This window comes from Bos indicus, chromosome 4, assembly GCF_029378745.1.
Source record: "Bos indicus isolate NIAB-ARS_2022 breed Sahiwal x Tharparkar chromosome 4, NIAB-ARS_B.indTharparkar_mat_pri_1.0, whole genome shotgun sequence".
NCBI classification, from domain to species: domain Eukaryota; kingdom Metazoa; phylum Chordata; class Mammalia; order Artiodactyla; family Bovidae; genus Bos; species Bos indicus.
Window position 1 is genome coordinate 119636195 of NC_091763.1, and position 20813 is coordinate 119657007.

General features: G+C 45.8%; 1 protein-coding gene across 2 annotated transcripts in view; it reads right to left on the reverse strand.

The window, feature by feature from the left end:
- NCAPG2 (non-SMC condensin II complex subunit G2) overlaps positions 1-20813 on the reverse strand; it is a 72479-nt gene that overhangs the window by 37910 nt on the left and 13756 nt on the right. For both annotated transcript variants that reach the window (XM_019959384.2, XM_070788514.1), the window contains exons 7-11: positions 20604-20698; positions 19315-19384; positions 16910-16996; positions 14176-14271; positions 13444-13569 (exon numbers count right to left, since the gene is read on the reverse strand). In XM_019959384.2, the coding sequence (XP_019814943.2) occupies positions 13444-13569; positions 14176-14271; positions 16910-16996; positions 19315-19384; positions 20604-20698 (474 nt within the window). The remainder of the gene's footprint in view (positions 1-13443; positions 13570-14175; positions 14272-16909; positions 16997-19314; positions 19385-20603; positions 20699-20813) is intronic.

Here is a 20813-nt window from a genome sequence, read left to right on the forward strand (position 1 = left end):
GGAACAAAAGAGCCTCTTGATGAAGGTGAAAGTGAAACAGGAGAGTGAAAAAGCTGGCTCAAAACTCAACATCCAAAAACTAAGATCATGGTATCTGGTCCCATCACTTCACAGCGAATAGATGGGGAAACAATGGAAACAGTGACAGACTTTATTTTCTTGGGCTCCAAAATCATGGCAGATGGTGACTGCAGCCATGAAATTAAAAGATGCTTGCTCCTTGGAAGAAAAGCTATGACAAACCTAGACAGCATATTAAAAAGCAGAGACATTACTTTACCAACAAGGTTCCATCTAGTCAAAGCTATAGTTTTTCAAGTAGTCATGTATGGATGTGAGAGTTGGACCATAAAAAAAGCTGAGCACCAAAGAATTGATGCTTTTGAACTGTGGTGTCGGAGGAGACTCTTGAGAGTCCCTTGGACTGCAAGGAGATCCAACCAGTCCATCCTAAAGGAAATCAGTCCTGAATATTCATTGGAAGGACTGATGCTGAAGCTGAAGCTCCAATACTGTGGCCACCTGATGCAAAGAACTGATTCACTGGAAAAGACCCTGATGCTGGGAAAGATTGAAGGCAGGAGGAGAAGGGGACAACAGAGGATGAGGTGGTTGGACAGCATCACCAACTTGATGGACGTGAGTTTGAGCAAGGGCCAGGATTTGGTGATGGACTGGGAAGCCTGGCGTGCTGCAGTCCATGGGGTGGCAGACAGTCGGACACAACCGAGTGACTGAACTGAACTGATCTAGACACTCATGGTTCCTTGCCTGCCAACCCTGCCTGTGACTGCTGACTGCAGGGTCTCCAACACCACCCTGCCACACAGAGGGACACACAGGGACTTTGGTTATTCCTTGAAACGGAGTGTTAGCCACGCTCATGAACTTCCAAAACGCCATAACACACTAAGCCCAGGATACAGCGAGCCCGCTGTGATCAACTGTCCAAGCAGTGGGCCAAGGGGCGGCCGACAACACAGGTGGGGACAGGAGGTTACACACCCCTGATCCACATACATGGATCTCCCTGAGCACCTAACAGAGGAGACGTGACCCTAACCTACTGCATGTTTAACCAACTTACAGGAAATTTAAAGGGCAGAGGAACATACGAATGACAAGTAGGACAGGTTCTATGGGAAACGAGAAAATCACTGTGCTTCCTCAACAACAGAAGCCAGCATAAAAGAAGAAAAACAAAGAGAGAGGGAGACGGTGTGCCTGCTGGAGCAGGAGCTGGTTGCCCAAGAGATGAACACACAACGTAGGTCTCGCCCGGACACAGATTCAAACAAAACTGGAAAAAAAGGATCACTGAAACGTCACTGAAGAACAATGACTGAATATTTGATCAAATCAAAGAATCACGATTCATCTTACTTGAGTTGTGCCAATGGTAGGATTATGTTTAAAAAAGAGGGACCCTGTCTTTTAAGGACACCTACTGAAGTAAAGGGGCTTCCCAAGTAGCTCAGATGGTAAAGAATGTGCCTGCAGTGTAGGAGGCCTGGGTTCAATCCCTGAGTTAGGAAGATCCCCTGGAGAAGGGAATGGCTACCCACTCCAGTATTCTTGCCTGGAGAGTCCCATGGACAGAGGAGACTAGTGGGCTACAGTCCATGGGGTCGAGAGAGCTAATCTTAGGTAGGCTGATAAGGAATCCGGGGCCCTCAAGGAGGAAGGGGTCCAGGGCCCTCCAGGAGGAGAAAGGGGTCTGGGGCTCTCAAGGAGGAGAAAAGGACAAACTTTTGTCTTTGTGCTTTGTCTCTGTCACGTAAGACTGCTGCTGCTAAGTCGCTTCAGTCGTGTCCGACTCTGTGAGACGCCATAGATGGCAGCCCACCAGACTCCCCCATCCCTGGGATTCTCCAGGCAAGAACACTGGAGTGGGTTGCCATTTCCTTCTCCAATGCATGAAAGTGAAAAGTGAAAGTGAAGTTGCTCAGTCGAGTCCAACTTAGCAACCCCATGGACTGCAGCCTACCAGGCTCCTCTGTCCATGGGATTTGCCAGGCAAGAGTACTGGAGTGGGTTGCCATCACCTTCTCCTAAGAGAAGACTAAAACTAACATCTCACTTTCTTTAGGACCAGAGCTAATGATCACACAACAAAACAATTCATCTTAAGCTCTGTACTAAGGATTCAGTCAGTTCAGTCGTTCAGTTGTGTCTGACTCTTTGTGATCCCATGGACTGCAGCATACCAGGCTTCCCTGTCCTTCACTGTCTCCCAGAGCTTGCTCAAATTCATGTACATTGAGTCGGTGATGCCACCCAACCATCTCATCCTGTGTCGTCCCCTTCTCCTTCTGCCTTCAGTCTTTCCCAGCATCAGGGTCTTTTCCAATCAGTCAGTTCTTCACATCAGGTGGCCAAAGTATTGGAGTTTCAGCTTCAGCATCAGTCCTTCCAGTGAATATTCAGGACTGATCTCCTTTTGGATGGACTGCTTGGATCTCCTTGCAGTTCAAGGGACTCTCAAGAGTCTTCTCTAACACCACAGTTCAGAAGCATCAATTCTTCGGCACTCAGCTTTCTTATAGTCCAACTCTCACATCCATACATGACCACTGGAAAAAACATAGTTCTGACTAGACAGACTTTTGTTGGCAAAGTAATGTCTCTGCATACGCTGTCTAGGTTGGTCATAGCTTTTCTTCCAAGGAGCAAGTGTCTTTTACTTTCATATCTGCAGTGATTTTGGAGCCCAAGAAAATAAAGTCTGCCACTGTTTCCATTGTTTCCCCATCTATTTGCCATCAAGTGATGGGACCTTATACACTAAGGATTATATAACAACAATGTATCTTGCTTGAGGACATGCTTCTCCTTTTTAACAAAAACCTTCTGAATCTTGTTATCTTAAGACTTGTGGGAGTGGATCTGGTAAGAGCTTTCTATTGTCAATTCTAATCTTGTTCATTTAAGATGTAGCTATGGGAGTGGGTCTGGTTAGAGTATATGCGGCCTCTGTTAGACCAGCACAGGGTCGGGGGCTCTTTGTCCCCTTCTGAGGTTTGTGTCAGAAGCGTTCTCTGCCCTTTTTCACTCTCAATTCTGCTACACAAACACTCTCGAGTGATCAAGTCTGCTCCCTGTTCACAAAGTTAAATCTTTGGAGATCACGAATCGACATCATTCACCAGAAGCTACTACAGTCGCAAACAGTTGGACATTACTGAGCAACAAACACATTCACTGAAGTAATTAAGAGTTGGAATACTTTGTGGCTTAGATCTGCTTAAAATCAGGGAGGAGGAGCCAAGTGGGCCGGGTCAGCACTGCCAGGACTGTCTGAGGGCGCAGGGATCCCCCACACAAGGCCCTCTACTGCTATGTGCGGAACTTTCCAATCCAGAGTTTAAAAGCAAAAATAGTCCTCACTCCATAATTAGACCAGAAGAAGGCTGAACTCAGATGAGTAAGCACTTCCTTCCTGCTCTCCTCCCGGGTGACGAGAGCAGGCGGTGCTGCAAACACGGGGGGGCTCCGCTCCCCCAGAGGGGGGAGTGGGCAGCACTGTGCCCACAGAGCTCAGACCAGCTGAGCCGGGGCCAGGCCTTGGCAGACACTGTCGGGGAGGGCTGGGGCGGGGACTGGCAGCGTGGGAGTGCACAAGCCACTGGGAAGAGCTAAGACAGATGCTGAGGGGCCAGGCACACCCGAGAGCAGGCAGAAGCCCTGCGAGCTGCACAGGCAGAGAGAGCGGAGCACACGCACAGGACACCTCCGTGCCTAACCCAGGGACCGGCCCGCCTGCTGCCCACGCCCAGGCCGCGGGGAGTATGCCGGCGCCCAGCCCACCCACTGACGCAAAGCCATGACCAGTGCAGCAGGCAGGGAAGACGCCCACGGAGGACAGCGCCACACCGCCAGCAAAACCCCGAGCCGGCCGCCGCCTCCAGCCAACACTCTCTGCACAACAGGGATGGAAAGTGAAGACGACAGGTCACTTGAGAAAAACAAAAAGCAAGGAAGAGAGACAAAATAAAAAACAGAAAGGAACAGAAGGAACTCACAAGTTTTATAGCTTTTGTTTTGTATGGATTACTTACAACATTATTCTTCAACGTTAATTCCAGATGATCACCTTATGGCACACAGCCCACATCAGGGACTCGCCAACCACCAGGACAAGGCACTTCACGCGGTTTCCACACAGAGACCCACTGCCCTTCAGGGACCACAGGCACGCACGGGGCCTCCTCTGTCGTCTTCATCAAGCCTCCCTCACCTCCTGGATCCCCCAAACCCCCTACTCAGGCCCTGACCCAGAGGGTCATGAGCTCGCCACCAACCCACAGGCCAGAGAGGCCCATGCCTGTGTCTGTGTGGCCCACAGGACATGAGAATGGTTTTTTGCTTCCAAGTAGTTGGAAAAAATGAATAATATTCTGAAACATGTAAATATCACATGGAATTCACAGATCCATATCTGTAGGTCAGTTTCACTGGAATAAACCACTGGGCTGCCTTCCTGCCGAGCAGCGGGTGAGTGGCTGGACCACGTGGCCACAGCCTAAAACCACTATTGTCTCGCCCTCCACAGAAACAACTCCTGCTCTTAACCAGCTCTGTTACTAACTTAACCATGACACTGCACTGCTCCCTAAAAGGAGTTAGGAACAAATGGACATTGGAAAGAAGAAAAGAAAAAGATTATTAAGAAAATTTCCTTTGTCTAATATGCAACCAACACACTGAATTTCATGTTATAGCGGAAGAAAAAAAAATCAAAAGATAAAGAAAATCATCCTTAAAATTTCAGAAGCACCTCAATGCTAGAAAACATACAAAATATTTTGGCAGTCCTGGAATAAAATGATTTTGAATACAAAATTTCTACCTGGCTGAACTATAAACTGTCACAGAAAAATAAAGGACATTTTAGGCTTCAGTCAGAGGCACCTGCCTCCCCAAGGACATCCACAGCAAAGCAAGGCCCATGGCAACTCAGCTCTCACAGCTGCTGTACACAACCACCTCCCCAGATGCGCTCACTACACTCCCAAAAGGGATCTGAGGCCGTCACAGCATGCTCTGCTCACACAAAAGCCTCTCCCTATCCATTTTCATCCCAAACAAGATTCCGTTATTGGCAGTTTTAATTTTCAAAGGTCTTTAAAATATCTGTTTTGACAGTGACATCTCATTTCTATAAGACTGTTGACCAAGTTTTGCTACTTGAAAAACATAAACCTGTCTCCACTAAGAAAAAACCGGAGGACTTCCCTGGTAGCTCAGCTGGTAAAGAATCTGCCTGCAATGCAGGAGACCCCAGTTTGATTCCTGGGTCAGGAAGATCCACTGAAGAAGGGATACGCTACCCACTCCAGCATTTGTGGGCTTCCATGAAGCCAGACCTGCCTTCGAGTGTTTGCGTGTTTCTTGCAGAGGCACGGGTCTGCAGTGGTGTGCTGAGGAGTCGGTGTCTCTGGACGGCGCAGCGTGTGGCACAAATCCACATGCAGGAGGTCGCCACTAGCCCCACCAGAGCCAGGGGGCGGGCGACCCACAGACCGGAGAACAATGGCATCAAAGAAGTCCTTCACTGCTACCAAAGTCCCAGGGCCGCAACAGACTCCCCACCCTGGGGATCAGGCAAAGGGACGGACAACCCCCAGGGAATCTGACTTCGAGAGCCAGTGGGATTTGATGACAGAACTTCCGCAGGACCGGGGAACAGACTCTTGGAGGGCACAAACAAAGCCCTGTGCACACAAGGACCCAGAGAAAGGAGCGGTGACCCCACAAGAGACGGAGCCACACTTGGCTGTGAGTGTCCAGGAGTCTCCAGCGGAGGCGTGGGTCAACAGTGGCCTGCCATAGGGTCAGTTCAGTTGGGTCACTTAGTCGTGTCTGACTCCTGACTCTTTGCAACCTCATGGACTGCAGCACGCCAGGCTTCCCTGTCCATCACCAACTCCCAGAGCTTGCATTAACTCATGTCCATTGAGCCGGTAATGCCATCCATCTCATCTTCTGTCGTCCCCTTTTCCTCCCGCCTTCGATCTTTCCCAGGATCGGGGTCTTTTCCAATGAGTCAGTTCTGCCCATCAGGTGGCCATAGTTTTAGAGCTTCAGCTCCAGCAACAGTCCTTCCAACAAATATTCAGGACTGGTTTTCTTTAGGACTGGCTGGTTTGATCTCCTTGCAGTTCAAGGGACTCTCAAGAGTCTTTTCCAACACCACAGGGGCACTGAACACAACAGTCCTGGAAGCCCCAGGACATGCTGGCGTAAGTCCTCCTGAAGGAGGTCACCATTAAAATGGCTGTCTGGGGAGGCCTTACAAATAGCTGTGAAAAGAAGAGAAGTGAAAAGCAAAGGAGAAAAGGAAAGAGATAAGCATCTGAATGCAGAGTTCCAAAGAATAGCAAGAAGAGATAAGAAAGCCTTCCTCAGCAATCAATGCAAAGAAATAGAGGAAAACAACAGAATGGGAAAGACTAGAGATCTTGTCAAGAAAATTAGAGATACCGAGGGAACATTTCATGCAAAGATGGGCTCGATAAAGGACAGATATGGTATGGACCTAACAGAAGCAGAAGATATTAAGAAGAGGTGACAAGAATACACAGAAGAACTGTACCAAAAAGATCTTCACGACCAAGATAATCATGATGGTGTGATCACTGACCTAGAGCCAGACATCCTGGAATGTGAAGTCAAGTGGGCCTTAGAAAGCAGCACTACGAACAAAGCTAGTGGAGGGGATGGAATTCCAGTTGAGCTCTTTCAAATCCTGAAAGATGATGCTGTGAAAGTGCTGCACTCAATATGCCAGCAAATTTGGAAAACTCAGCAGTGGCCACAGGACTGGAAAAGGTCAGTTTTCAATCCAATCCCAAAGAAAGGCAATGCCAAAGAATGCTCAAACTACCACACAATTGTACTCATCTCACATGCTAGTAAAGTAATGCTCAAAATTCTCCAAGCCAGGCTTCAGCAATATGTGAACTGTGAACTTCCAGATGTTCAAGCTGGTTTTAGAAAAGGCAGAGGAACCAGAGATCAAATTGCCAACATCCGTTGGATCATGGGAAAAGCAAGAGAGTTTCAGAAAAACATCTATTTCTGCTTTATTGACTATGCCAAAGCTTTTGACTGTGTGGATCACAATAAACTCTGGAAAATTCTGAAAGAGATGAGAATACCAGACCACCTGATCTGCCTCTTGAGAAATCTATATGCAGGTCAGGAAGCAACGGTTAGAACTGGACATGGAACAACAGACTGGTTCCAAATAGGAAAAGGAGTACGTCAAGGCTGTATGTTGTCACCCTGCTTATTTAACTTATATGCAGAGTACATCATGAGAAACGCTGGGCTGGAAGAAGCACAAGCTGGAATCAAGATTGCCGGGAGAAATATCAGTAACCTCAGATATGCAGATGACTCCAGCCTTGTGGCAGAAAGTGAAGAGGAACTAAAAAGTCTCTTGATGAAAGTGAAAGAGGAGAGTGAAAAAGTTGGCTTAAAGTACAACATTCAGAAAATGAAGATCATGGCATCTGGTCCCATCATTTCATGGCAAATAGATGGGGAAACGGTGGACACAGTGTCAGACTTCATTTCTTGGGCCTCCAAAATCACTGCAGGTGGTGACTGCAGCCATGAAATTAAAAGACGCTTACTCCTTGGAACAAAGTTATGACCAACCTAGATAGCATATTCAAAAGCAGAGACACTACTTTGCCAACAAAGGTCCGTCTAGTCGAGGCTATGGTTTTTCCAGTAGTCATGTATGGATGTGAGAGTTGGACTGTGAAGAAAGCTGAGAGTCAAAGAATTGATGCTTTTGAACTGTGGTGTTGGAGAAGACTCTTGAGAGTCCCTTGGGCTGCAAGGAAATCCAACCAGTCCATTCTGAAGGAGATCAGTCCTGGGATTTCTTTGGAAGGAATGCTGCTAAAGCTGAAACTCCAGTAGTTTGGCCACCTCATGCGAAGAGCTGACTCATTGGAAAAGACTGATGCTGGGAGGGATTGGGGGCAGGAGGAGAAGGGGACGACAGAGGATGAGATGGCTGGATGGCATCACTGACTCGATGGACATGAGTCTGAGTGAACTCCGAGAGTTGGTGATGGACAGGGAGGCCTGGCGTGCTGCGATTCATGGGGTCACAAAGAGTCGGACACGACTGAGCGACTGAACTGAACTAACTGACCATTACCCCTACCATATTTTGGCATCAGGACAAACTACAGGGAGGGAACACAGCCCCACCCATCAACTTACTGAGCATGGCCCTCCCATCAGAGTAAGACCCAATTGCCCACAGCCAGTCCCTCCCATCAGGAAGCTTTCACAAGCCTCTTACTCTTATCCATTAAAGGGCAGACAAAACGAAAAACACAATCACAGAAAACTAACCAAACTGATCACATGGACCACAGCCTTGTCTAACTCAATGAAACTATGAGCCATGCCAGGTAGGGCCACCCAAGATGGACAGCTTATGGTGGAGAGTTCTGACAAAACGTGGTCCACTGGAGAAGAGAATGGCATACCACTTCAGCATTCCTGCCTTGAGAACTCCATGAACAGTATGAAAAGGCAAAAAGAGAGAACACTGAAAGATGAACTCCCCAGGTCGGTAGGTGCCCAATATGCTACTGGAGATCAGTGGAGAAATAACTCCAGAAAGAATGAAGGGATGGAGCCAAAGCAAAACCAACACCCAGTTGTGGATGTGACTGGTGATGGAATAAAGTTTGATGCTGTAAAGAGCAATATTGCATAGGAACCTGGAATGTCAGGTCCATGAATCAAGGCAAATTGGAAGTGGTCAAACAAGAGATGGCAAGAGTGAACGTCCACATTCTAGGAATCAGCGAACTGAAATGGACTGGAATGGGTGAATTTAACTCAGATGAGCATTACATCTACTACTGTGGGCAGGAATCCCTTAGAAGAAATGGAGTAGCCATCATGGTCGACAAAAGAGTCCGAAATGCAGTACTTGGGTGCAGACTCAAAATCGACAGAACGATCTCTGTTCATTTCCAAGGCAAAACATTCAATATCACAGTAATCCAAGTCTATCCCAACCACTAATGCTGAAGGAGCTGAAGTTGAATGGTTCTATGAAGACCTACAAGACCTTTTAGAACTAACACCCAAAAAAGATGTCCTTTTCATCACAGGTGACTGGAATGCAAAAGTAGGAAGTCAAGAGATACCTGGAATAACAGGCAAGTTTGGTGTTGGAGTACAAAATGAAGCAGGGCAAAGGCTAACAGAGTTTTGCCAAGAGAATGCACTAGTCATAGCAAACACCCTCTTCCAACAACATAAGAGATGACTCTACACATGGACATCACCAGATAGTCAATACCAAAATCACATTGATTATATTCTTTGCAGCGGAAGATGGAGAACTCTATACAGACAGCAAAAACAAGACCTGGAGCTGCCTGTGGCTCAGATCATGAACTCCTTATTGCAAATTCAGACTTAAATTGAAGAAAGTAGGGAAAAACCACTAGACCATTCAGGTATGACCTAAATCAAATCCCTTATGATTTTACAGTGGAAGTGACAAATAGATTCAAGGGATTCGATCTGATAGAGTGTCTGAAGAACTATGGACAGAGGTTCGCGACATTGTACAAAGGCTGTGATGAAAACCATCCCCAAGAAAAAGAAATGCAAAAAGGCAAAATGGTTATCTGAGGAGGCCTTATAAATAGCTGAGAAAAGAAGAGAAGCAAAAGGTGAAGGAGCAGAGGAAACATATATCCATCTGAATGTAGAGTTCCAGAGTATAGCAAGGAGAGATAAGAAAGCCTTCCTAAGTGAACAATGCAAAGAAATAGAGGAAAACAATAGAATGGGAATGAATAGAGATCTCTTCAAGAAAATTAGAGATACGAAGGGAACACTTAATGCAAAGATGAGCACAATGAAGGACAGAAGATATTAAGAAGATGTTGCAAGAATACACAGAAGAACTCTATAAAAAAAGATCTTCATGACCCAGATAATCACAATGGTATGATCACTCACCTAGAACCAGACATCCTGAAGTGCAAAGTCAAGTGGGCCTTAGGAAGCATCACGACCAACAAAGCATGTGGAGGTGATAGAATTCCAGTTGAGCTATTTCAAATCCTAAAAGATGATGCTGTGAAAGTGCTGCACTCAGTATGCCAGCAAATTTGAAAAACTCAGCAGTGGTCACAGGACTGGAAAATGATATTTTCATTCCAATCCCAAAGAAAGGCAATGCCAAAGAATGCTCAAACTGCCGTACAATTGCACTCCTGTCACACGCTGTAAAGTAATGCTCAAAATTCTCCAAGCCAGGCTTCAACAGTACATGAACCGAGAACTTCCAGATAGATGTTCAAGCTGGATTTAGAAAAGGCAGAGGAACAAGAGACCAAATTGCCAACATATGCTGGATCATAGAAAAGCAAGCAAATTCCAGAAAAACATCTACTTCTGCCTTACTGACGACACTAAAGCCTTTGACTCTGTGGATCAGAACAAACTGTTGAAAATTCTTCAGGAATGGGAATACCAGACCACCTTACCTGCCTCCTGAGAAATCTGTATGCAGGCAAAGAAGCAACAGTTAGAACCAGACATGGAATAACAGACTGGTTCCAAAGTGGGAAAGGAGTACTTCAAGGCTATATATTGTCTCCCTGTTTATTTAATTTACATGCAGAGTATGTCATGTGAAATGCCAGGCTGGTTGAAGCACAAGCTGGAATCTAGATTGCTGGGAGAAATATCAATAACCTCACGTATGCAGATGATACTACCCTATGGCAGAAAGTGAAGAACTAAAGAGTCTCTTGATAAAAGTGAAAGAAGAGAGTGAAAAAGCTGGCTTAAAACTCAACATTCAAGAAATTAAGATCATGGCATTCAATCCCATCACTTAATGGCACATGGATGGGGAACAAGGGAAATAGTGACAGACTTTATTTTCTTGGGCTCCAACATCACTGCAGATGGAGACTGCAGCCAAGAAAGTCAAAAAAAGGTGCTTCCTCCTTGGAAGAAAAGCTATGATCAACCTAGACAGCATATTAAAAAACAGAGACATTACTTTGCTGATAAAGGCCCACGTAGTCAAAGCTATGGTTTTTCCAGTAGTCATGTATGGATGTAAGAGTTGGACCATAAAGAAAGCTGAGCACTGAAGAGCTGATGCTTTTGAACTGTGATGCTGGAGAAGACTCTTGAGCGTCCCTTGGACTGCAAGGAGATCCAACCAGTCCATCCTAAAGGAAATCAGTCCTGAACATTCATTGGAAAGACTGATTCTGAAGCTGAAGCGCCAATACTTTGGCCACCTCATGGGAAAAACTGACTTAATGGAAAAGAACCTGATGCTGGGAAAGACTGAAGGCAGGAGAAGGGGACGACAGAGGATGAGATGGCTGATGGCATCACTGACTCAATGGTGTTGACCACTGACCTCAGCCATCCACCCTGAGCAAGCTCTGGGACATGTTGACAGACAGGGTAGCCTGGTGTGCTGCAGTCCATGGGGTCGTAAAATTTGGACACAACTGAGTAACTGAACTGAACTGAAAGAAAAAAATGTAAAATCAGTGTTCTCCACAATCTAGGTTTTTTTTTTTTAACTTAAAAGAGTTATTTAGAATTTAATACTTAAAGTTCTGAAAAAAAATTTAATTGACTTGAAATTCGTTTAGTGTTTTTCCTTCCTTAAATTCAAACAAAATAGGAAATATTAATTTTTGTTTTTTAAATAGTTAATAAAGCAAATACAAAACTCACAATGATTAAGCTGAGTACAGACTGTCTGTGATACAGGGGCACCATGTTAAGGTCTGGGAGTTGGTGATGGACAGGAAAACCCGGCGTGCTGCAGTCCACGGGGTCAGAAAGAGTCAGATACTGCTGAGCAACTGAACTGAACTGATGTTAGAGCAGACTCTGTGGGACGGTTACATCACTTTACAGATTGTGATGTCGTTTTGGACAGTTATAACCACTGTCACCTTAGTGCTAGGGGCTGAACTAAATGCTTTATATACAGTTTTTCATTGGAAACTTATCACAATCTGATAAAATATTTTCTCCAGTTTTAAAGAAGAAACAGGAGTTGAAAGAGGTTAATTTGAGAAAAATCAGACATTAACTGGGAACTGGGATTCAAATTGCCTGACTCCACACTCTAAACCACCATGCAACCTGCCTCCCCATCCGTGGGCTGGGATGGTACCTTCCTCATCGCAGGTCAGGCCCATCGCCAGGGCCAAGCGCCTGCGGCAGATCCCACGTAAAGGGGGTCGTGCTAGACGTCCAGCACACCCTCCACCTCTGCATTCAAGGGCAGAGTCTTCAGCGCTTCAGGCAAAAACACAAGTGCTTCACCGACTGGACACCTGAGCTAAAAAGAGTGTAAGTTTTTCATGGTCTTATGGCTAAAACCTTCCAAAATCTAGTTGTGGTTTGCCCAGCAACATTTGTCCACAAAATTAACCACGAACCCCAAAGGGGCTTTTAAATAAACACACGTGTGGATGCGGCACACCTGGTGAAACACTGACGCCGGTTCACTTCAGGGGGTGCGTGTCTCTGCATGTGCGGGTGGCATCCGGGGGTGAGATGGGAATGCACAGGTGAGGAAATGTGAAGAGGTTAAGCAGGAGATACTAATTATACTACTATTTCAACTTTTTGCATGTCTGATATTTGTTTATAGTGGGCCAGAAAACACACAAACCAAAGGAAGTATTTTAGGACAGCTATGGGTAACCGTCACTGTCATGGCGTTTGTGCTATCCCTTCCTAAAACGTTATTCTACTAACTAGGACAATAAAGAGTTTCTCTTAGCTTGTGTCAGGAGACCCTGCAAATGGCAGGGGCTGTAGAGAAATCAGCAGAGGCTCACACTGTCCTACCAGGTGAAAGATTGGAGATTATCACTTAGGAATAAATGTCACATCCTGATGTCCTAACGACTCACTAGGAAAATCAGTCATTGGGAAAAAACCACCGCAACAGGCATTACTGGCCTTAAAAGCTAACTAGTTGCGTGTGTGTTCACGACACTGCCCCACCTTACACAGGTGCTGCCACCACGCCCGCCACACAGATAAAGACAGAAAAGTCAGTGCCCACCTTGCCGCAAGGCACACAGCCGTCAGACAGAGGGACCAGCCCCGGGCTCTGTCCTGACCACTGTGACACAGCCTCTCTGCTGGGGGAACACATAAGGCGCTTCAAACTACACACAATAAATGACGAGAGGGTCCAAAAGAGACCGAGAGGAAGAGGAAACAGACCCTGCGAGTCCTCGCTGCCACAGAAGGCACCGGGAGAGGCCGGGTTCCTGGAAGAACGTCAGGATCTGGAAAGATTGCCCTCTGGAGGCCGCCCGGGGCAGCCCCAGGGACATCCAGGCCCAGACCGCTGCAGGCTGGGAGCCCGGCCACATGAATACATACGTAGAGTTCTTCAAACTGTTTCTGAATCTCGCTGTCCATCTCAATGGCGTTAAACCCTGGATGCCGAATCGGAAACGCCTCAACGAACAGCAGTGCAGCATTGGACCGGACTTCCGAGTTTCTGGCCTGGAATGGTGAGAGGAGTTTCAGAATCAAAGAGCTGACAGGCAAAGGCGTCAGCGCAGAAGCCCTCAAGCAATGCTTCTAGTGTCTCAACACAGGCATGTTCCTATTTACATATTAAAGACAACCGTAACATTTAAACTAACCAAGCTTGTGAGACCTTCCTTAAATGAAGCCAAACTCCCAGCTCCATGTCGACAGAGACGTTTCCCTACCTCAAAGTCCACTGTGTCAGGAAGAATCAGTCATGTCCTGCCCCCAGACCAGAGTCACCTGCGTTAAAATGACCCGCATGCTCGTCTGACCCCTCCTCACGTGCTGTCACTGTGTCCCCAGTCACCGGCAGGAGGCCCGAAGGGCCAGGAAGGCTCAGCCCAGCTCTGCACACACCACCCCTGCCGAGCATGACGACCCTGCTTCCAGCTGTGCATCCAGCACTGACTCCATTCAGGTTCCCAGCTTAAGAAATGCTTTTAGTAAAAGCATAAAGTATTCATTCAGAATCTCACACATGCCCAGCCTCAAGTCTTACTTTTAGTGCCTGAATCAGAAGATGCTAAACCCCACAGCATACTCAGCATCCTAAACATGGACAGTTAAGAGGCATACCTTTAATCCTCTCCAAAGGATGGGCTTGTATAGCTTGTAAAGCATCTCTTCCACCCCCTGCCGAACTTCCTTTTGATGGTGAAAATAACTCAGCACCTATGAGCCAAGAAAAGAAGAAAAGAACAGTAATATTGGTGTTTTCAAAAGAGCACTTAAGATCCCACTTTGAGCAAACAGGGAGCACAGGCTGCCCCTGCATTCACAAGTCTTGGACGCACAGTTCTTTCTATCAGGAACCACGACAAGAAACCATGCTGCCAGCTCGGAACACGGAGATCTCACAAAGGCACCGACGGCGGAAGAGAGACCTACAACCTTGGGCTGTACAAAGGTTCGGGTTCCAACTTCTACTCTTCTACCAATAGCCCCAAAACCTCATAAAAAGACACACCTCTGACCTTCAGGGTCAAATGGAAAAGGAGCAGCCTGATTGTTCCTACAGCGCATTCTGCCTTCAAAGTGCACTGGCTACGACTGTCTTGTTCTGAGAACCTCTTTCAGGCATTCAGAATGGTGCAAAGAGTCAGCCCTTCACATCCATGGGCTCTGCATCTGCAGATTCCACCAAGCGTGGATAGAAAATATTTGAGGGGAAAAAATTCCAGAAAAGTTCAAAGCAAAGCTTGAAACTGTCACTTGCTGGCAACTGTTTATGTAGTAATCACATCAGATTCACAGCCTATTACAAGCACTTACACTGCACTGGGTATAAGTGATCCAGAGATGATGAAAAGTGTTCAGGAAGGCACTGGAGCCCGCAGACTCCAGGGGCGACTGTATCTCAAAGGGGTGTCACTGCCCAGTGATCCTTCCCAGGAGAAACCTGGATGTCAGGTCCCTCCCTGAAGTCACAGACAATCAGAAAACATACTGCTTTAACCAGCCAGGACCTTCCTGCGACTCTTCAGATTCTTGTCCCCAACAACAATCAGTGTTGCCTTTTGTCCTTAATTCACAACTCTTGCAGCCAAAGTTATATTAGTGAAAAATAGAAATTTTTTATAATTAGGTTATAAAACAATAGACTTTAAGTGAATGTCAACCAACTTTGCCCTAAAAGAACTACAAATCGCCAACTCAATAGACATGAGTTTGAGCAAACTCCGGGAGATAGTAAAGGACTGAGAAGCCTAGAGAGCTGGAGTCCATGGAGCTGCAGAGTCAGACGTGACTCAGTGACTGAGCAACAGCAGCAAAAGCACTGCCATCTGGGATTCCCTCCTTCTGGCTGTGAACTTTTCATTTAGGAGATTTCAGTCTGTCATTTGCTTTCTGTGAGCAATGTTAATTTGGTATTAATGGTACTTGCTTCACAGAGAGCTTTTAAACAACTATATGAGGTACAATTCATAAACCATAAGTCACTCATGAAGTGTGTAATTCAGTGGGGTTTAGTATACATAGAGTTGTGCAACCATTACTACTATCTAATTTTAGAAGATCTTCATCTACAATAGGGATTTCTTACTTTCAAGTGACTTCTAAGGTATTTTCTGAAGCTTCTTTCAACATATCAATAAAATGACTTATCAAGTAAATTTGGTATTTATCAAAAAAAGGATTCAAGCAAGAAGCTATGATATGTTATAAGCAGTAAGAACAATGACTTGGAGTCCAAGAATACATTTCACTTGAGAAGTGAAATCTAATATTCTGCCTTTCATTCTGGCTGTGCATTTTGCCATAAATCTAACAAACAATGATACCTGTACTCATCTTCATTTCTTACTACCACAACAGAAAATCAGGTATGAAAAAGTCTTCAGTTATTTGGTAGCAGCAGTAAAGTAACCACATCACAAATATGTATGATTTAATAAAATACCACTCCTTACAGTTAGGCAGAATCTGAACATTAAATCATACATGTGAAGTAAATGATCCAAACTATCTACCACTTACGAAGTGCCAGGGACCGTGTGTGCTGGGTGGGGCGGGTGGTGGGGAAGGCACATGGATATATTTTCATCTCTGGGTCTTTATCTTTGGATAATACAAACTAAATCATCAATAATAAGAAATGTTTTTTAATATAGTTTACGCCTACAAATAATGACTCCACTACACAAACAGTAGCAGGCACCTCATCTTTATTCCCCTAGCTTCCTGACACACAGTTGCCCAAACCAGCAGCGAGCACAGGGGCCTCGCCCGGGGTAGACATGGCCCCACACAGCCGACCAGAGCCTCCAGGTCCTCCTGCAGGAGCCCTGCTTATCAGACTCCATCAGAACAACAGCCACACCAACAGCAGAGACTTGATCAGTCAGATCATGTACAACATGAGGATAAAACCATACCCGAATTCTGAGACTACGTTTTAAAAACAAAATTGTATCAAGAGAAACTATCAAAACATTTATTCAATACGGTTTGCAGACTACAAAGTGGAAATGTAATATATGAAAGTCAACAATAAAAATAATCCCAAACAGTCTCTTCTTTGAAAGCAGCAGTAGTGGCAGTGAGAAAGTGATGGTTCTAGACATTGTTATGTCCAAGAACATAGTTAAAGGCTGTCTGAACACAGTTCCGATGTCTTAACAACAGATGTTTGCTTTCCTAATCAAAACTTTGGCATCAAGGTAGATCTCCCAGAATTCCAAATGTCAAGATTCTGAAAAATTCCTTTAACTGATGCCTGTGGAAGCTTAACAAAATTTCACAAAAACAACTCTCTAAAAACAAAAAATTTGAGAGACAATTTTCAAAAGTGCTGCAGGAGCGTGCTCACCTTGCGCACCCTGGGGTGCACTGGAGACCTCCGAGGAAGGTGGACGCCGTGGTGCATGAGGTCCTGGATGCAGTCGTTCTCGATGGCCTGGAACAGCCGGCGGGGAGCACGGGTGAGTGCGCCCCGCAGAGAGCAGGGCAGGCGCGGGAGGAGCCTCGGCACAAGGGGACAGTCTAACTGGCTCACCTTCCCGCTCACGAGGGGAAAGGCCTGGGTCCCGTCATCAGGGCTTCTCCACTTTGTCTACACTTCTTAGAACGCACATACCAGAGAGAACTTTTCTTTTATCTTATTTGAAGAAATACCACATTTGTACCAAATTGCATGGCACTTGAGCCTGGATCAAGCCAGACAGGGCCCAGAGACAAAGGTGGGCCTAGGAGCACCCCTCCTGACTCATCTGATAATCTCAGAAAACTGGATCTGTTCCAAGAGCTTACCTCACCCCCCGCCCAAGAACTCACACCGTACCGCTAAGGTGGGGGCCAGGATTCCAAACTGACAGAAACAGATGTCTGGGAGGCACCCCAGTGAGAGGCGGAACAGGCAGTCCCCAGGACTCCACGGCAGTAGGGAAGGATCGAGGGAGACTCGCCACTAACATCTACTCGTCTCCACTAAGTGAGGATGCCCCCTGAAGCCGCCCCTCAGCTCAACGAGACTCCCGTGGGGACCGGGCTGCCCGACCTGTGATCACACAGGAGGTCCACGGCACCACCAGCCGGGCATCTGGGCCATAGAAGTTGACCCTTGAGAGCTAACCACCAGAACACGGGCATTCTACAACTGACCAGGTTTGCTAACATGTCAATGGCAGAGATTTTTTCAAAAAGAAGAAGGCTTTAAATGACGTAACAAGCAAATGCCATTGGGAGACCTGTTGGATCCTGGCTTCAAAATGAAGACATTATTAAAACAAAGCAGAGATGTTTAAATATTAGTATGGGGCTTCCCTGGGGGCTCAGATGGTAAAGAATCTGCCCACAATGCAGAAGACCCGGGTTCACTCCCTGGGTCGGGAAGATCCCCTGGAGAAGGAAATGCCAACCCACTCCAGTACTCTTGCCTGGAGAATCCCATGGACAGAGGAGCCTGGTGGACTATTGGCCCATAGGGGTCACAAAGTAAGCATGGACCTTTTAGAGATGATGCATCCTGAAGTGCACAGGAGTAAGGTGCCACATCTGGAGTTTGCTTTAAAAACTTGAAGGGACACAGGGAAGGGAGTGAAACTGAGAAGCACACACTTCTGATACTAATTTGGTGCAGACCTAAACAATTACCTTTAAATCACAAAGTCCTATTTTTAAATCACTGCTAGAGAAAAGGGGAACAAATACTCCTTCCTGTGAAGTTTCATGGAGTATAGACCAATGCAAAAAATGCATAAGAACATCCTGGTTCTGCCACTTCCCCAAAAAACTATACACTGAGAAACTACTGTAGAAGTTGTCTACAGGGCAACGGGAAAGGTGAGTTCTTGTTTCCTAGAAGCAGACATCAGTGATAACTGACAGCGTGTGTAACTGAAGCACAAGCTGGGCAAGAGAGGAGAATGTACAGAAATAAACATGGGTGGTTAGCCTCCCCTCTGCCCCCGACACTGCTCCAGGGCCTGCTCTCCCAGGAGAAAAGACCCCTTGATGACTTAGAGTAAAAATTTTACTCTCAGAAGGAAAAAAACACATCTAAGAACCTAGTATGAGAAAAATGTAAGGGATATCAGACATTTTCGATTTTTTTCCAAAAGAGCCTATGAATGTTTAATTGTGAATTACACAGCCAGTATGTACGTGTTATAGTCATTAAAGGTTATAAGCCTGATTCAAACAAACATCTTTAAATTCTCAAATTATGTTGCTGAAGAGATGGCCTGAGTCTCCCAAGGAGCACTGGCCAACAGAAATACAACAGCAACCACAAATGCAATTTTAAACTTTCCAGTGGTCACACTAAAAACAGGAAAAAAAAAAAGTAAATTTACTTTAATAATATATTTTGTTTAGCCCAATTATCCAACACACTATCATTTCAACATCAGTCAATATTCTTTTTAAAAATCCATGAGATACTTTATATTCTTCTTTTTCCAGACTGTCTTGCAAATCTGGTGAGTTCCTTACATTTACAGCCCATCTCAGCTTGGACTGGCCACGTTTCAAAGGCCCGGCAGATATACGTGGTCGGACACTGCAGGTCCAGAGCTGCCAAAATGCGCAAAAGCCTTGGTTCCACTCACACTGCGCGTCGTGGTGAGGGAGGGACATCTGAGGCGGGCTCGGTGTGGACGGCACCGCCCCCGCCGTGTGGACGCTCACTGTGAGCTTTGGCTTGCCGGGCACAAACACGGGTTCAAGCGGCCCCACTGTGGCTGCGCTAACGCTTCATAAAACGAAAGGACATACCTCCAGTGTTTTCCCTGAAGCCTTTTTCCAAGCTCTGAAATAAATTTCCGCAATGTGTACCATCAAAGATCTGGAAAAAAAATTTAATGCAAGTTTGAAGAATTATATTTTCACATGTATCATTTCAGGCAGTCTCCTCTCCCAGGGAAGAAGACATGGTTTTACACTAGTGCTCTGCGAAGTAGAGACAGGCTGTCTGCCTGGAGCAGGAAGCAGAAACCAGTCTGGAGAAGGACTGAAACGTCAGCTTCTTCCCTCTCAGTCGCTGCTTCCCCAGAACTTCACTACTTTCTGCGAAACTATGACACGTACGCCCAGAACCAAATTCTTAAGTAAAAAACTTTAAAGATAAATTTCTAATAAAAACTATAAATACAAAAAGTTTAAATATAAATACACTTTAACTTGGAGTCATTCTAGACTAATTAGCTCAGGTACAGGGAATCCTAAAATACCAGGGTTGACTTAGACTCATAATGAGGAAAATCTGCTGATTCAACCCAAATATTGTGCAAATGAGGGGAGAGGAGGCAGCATTCCAGTGAACAATCAGAGATCCAGCATCGAGTCCCAACTCAGTTCTCACACAGCCACCTGATGGGATAGAGGATTTGAAAATTCCAGAGCAGGTTAAGGACTTGACCTCGAATGCGGCAAATAGCTCCCAGTGCTGCCAGGGCCCAGAGGCTGGGGAATCAGTAGAGAGCCCCTCCTCAAGGGCTCCTCCATCACCCACACGGCTCCGCCCTAGGAAGATCGCAGTGTGCACACAGACCCAAAGGACCAGACGTGCTAGCCACATGAACTTTACTACGGCCGAGGCTGAGATCGAACCGGTGAATAATCTATGTAAACGACTACCACAAAGTAAAGTCTTAATTTCAATGTCACTACTGAAGAATGGTTTCCTATAGCAAGGAAAATAACTATTCAGTAATACAACAGTACATAATAAATAATAAGAGATAATTTCTAAAGCTTCTAATCATCATCATTGTCATGTCAGTCGCTCAGTCGTGTCTCACTCTGTGATCCCATAGACTATAGCCCAGCAGGCTCCTCTGTCCATGGGACTCTGCAGGCAAGAATACTGGAGTGGGTAGTCACTCCTTTCTCCAGGGGATCTTCCCGACCCAGGGATCGAACCCAGGTCTCCTGCACAGCAGGCGGATTCTTTACCAGCTGAGCTACCAGGGAAGCCCCTAAAAGTTGACCTGACCAAAGTCAGGTCCAATAGAAACATTCAAAACCAGACTAAGCACAAAATATGAATTGTTTTTAATACTTACTTTGGTAATCCCTGTAACTGGTTTTTAATGGTCCCATGAATCATTTTAATGAAATTTATATTCCAATTGAAGAGAGAACTAAGAAATCTTCTTCCCTATGAATTAAAAATAGGATGTAACGTTAAAATTGCAACCAAATAAAAAGTCCCCAGTAACCAACAACAAACAGCTCTTTGAAAGTGCAGCAGCCAGTACTGAGGTGCTACTCCC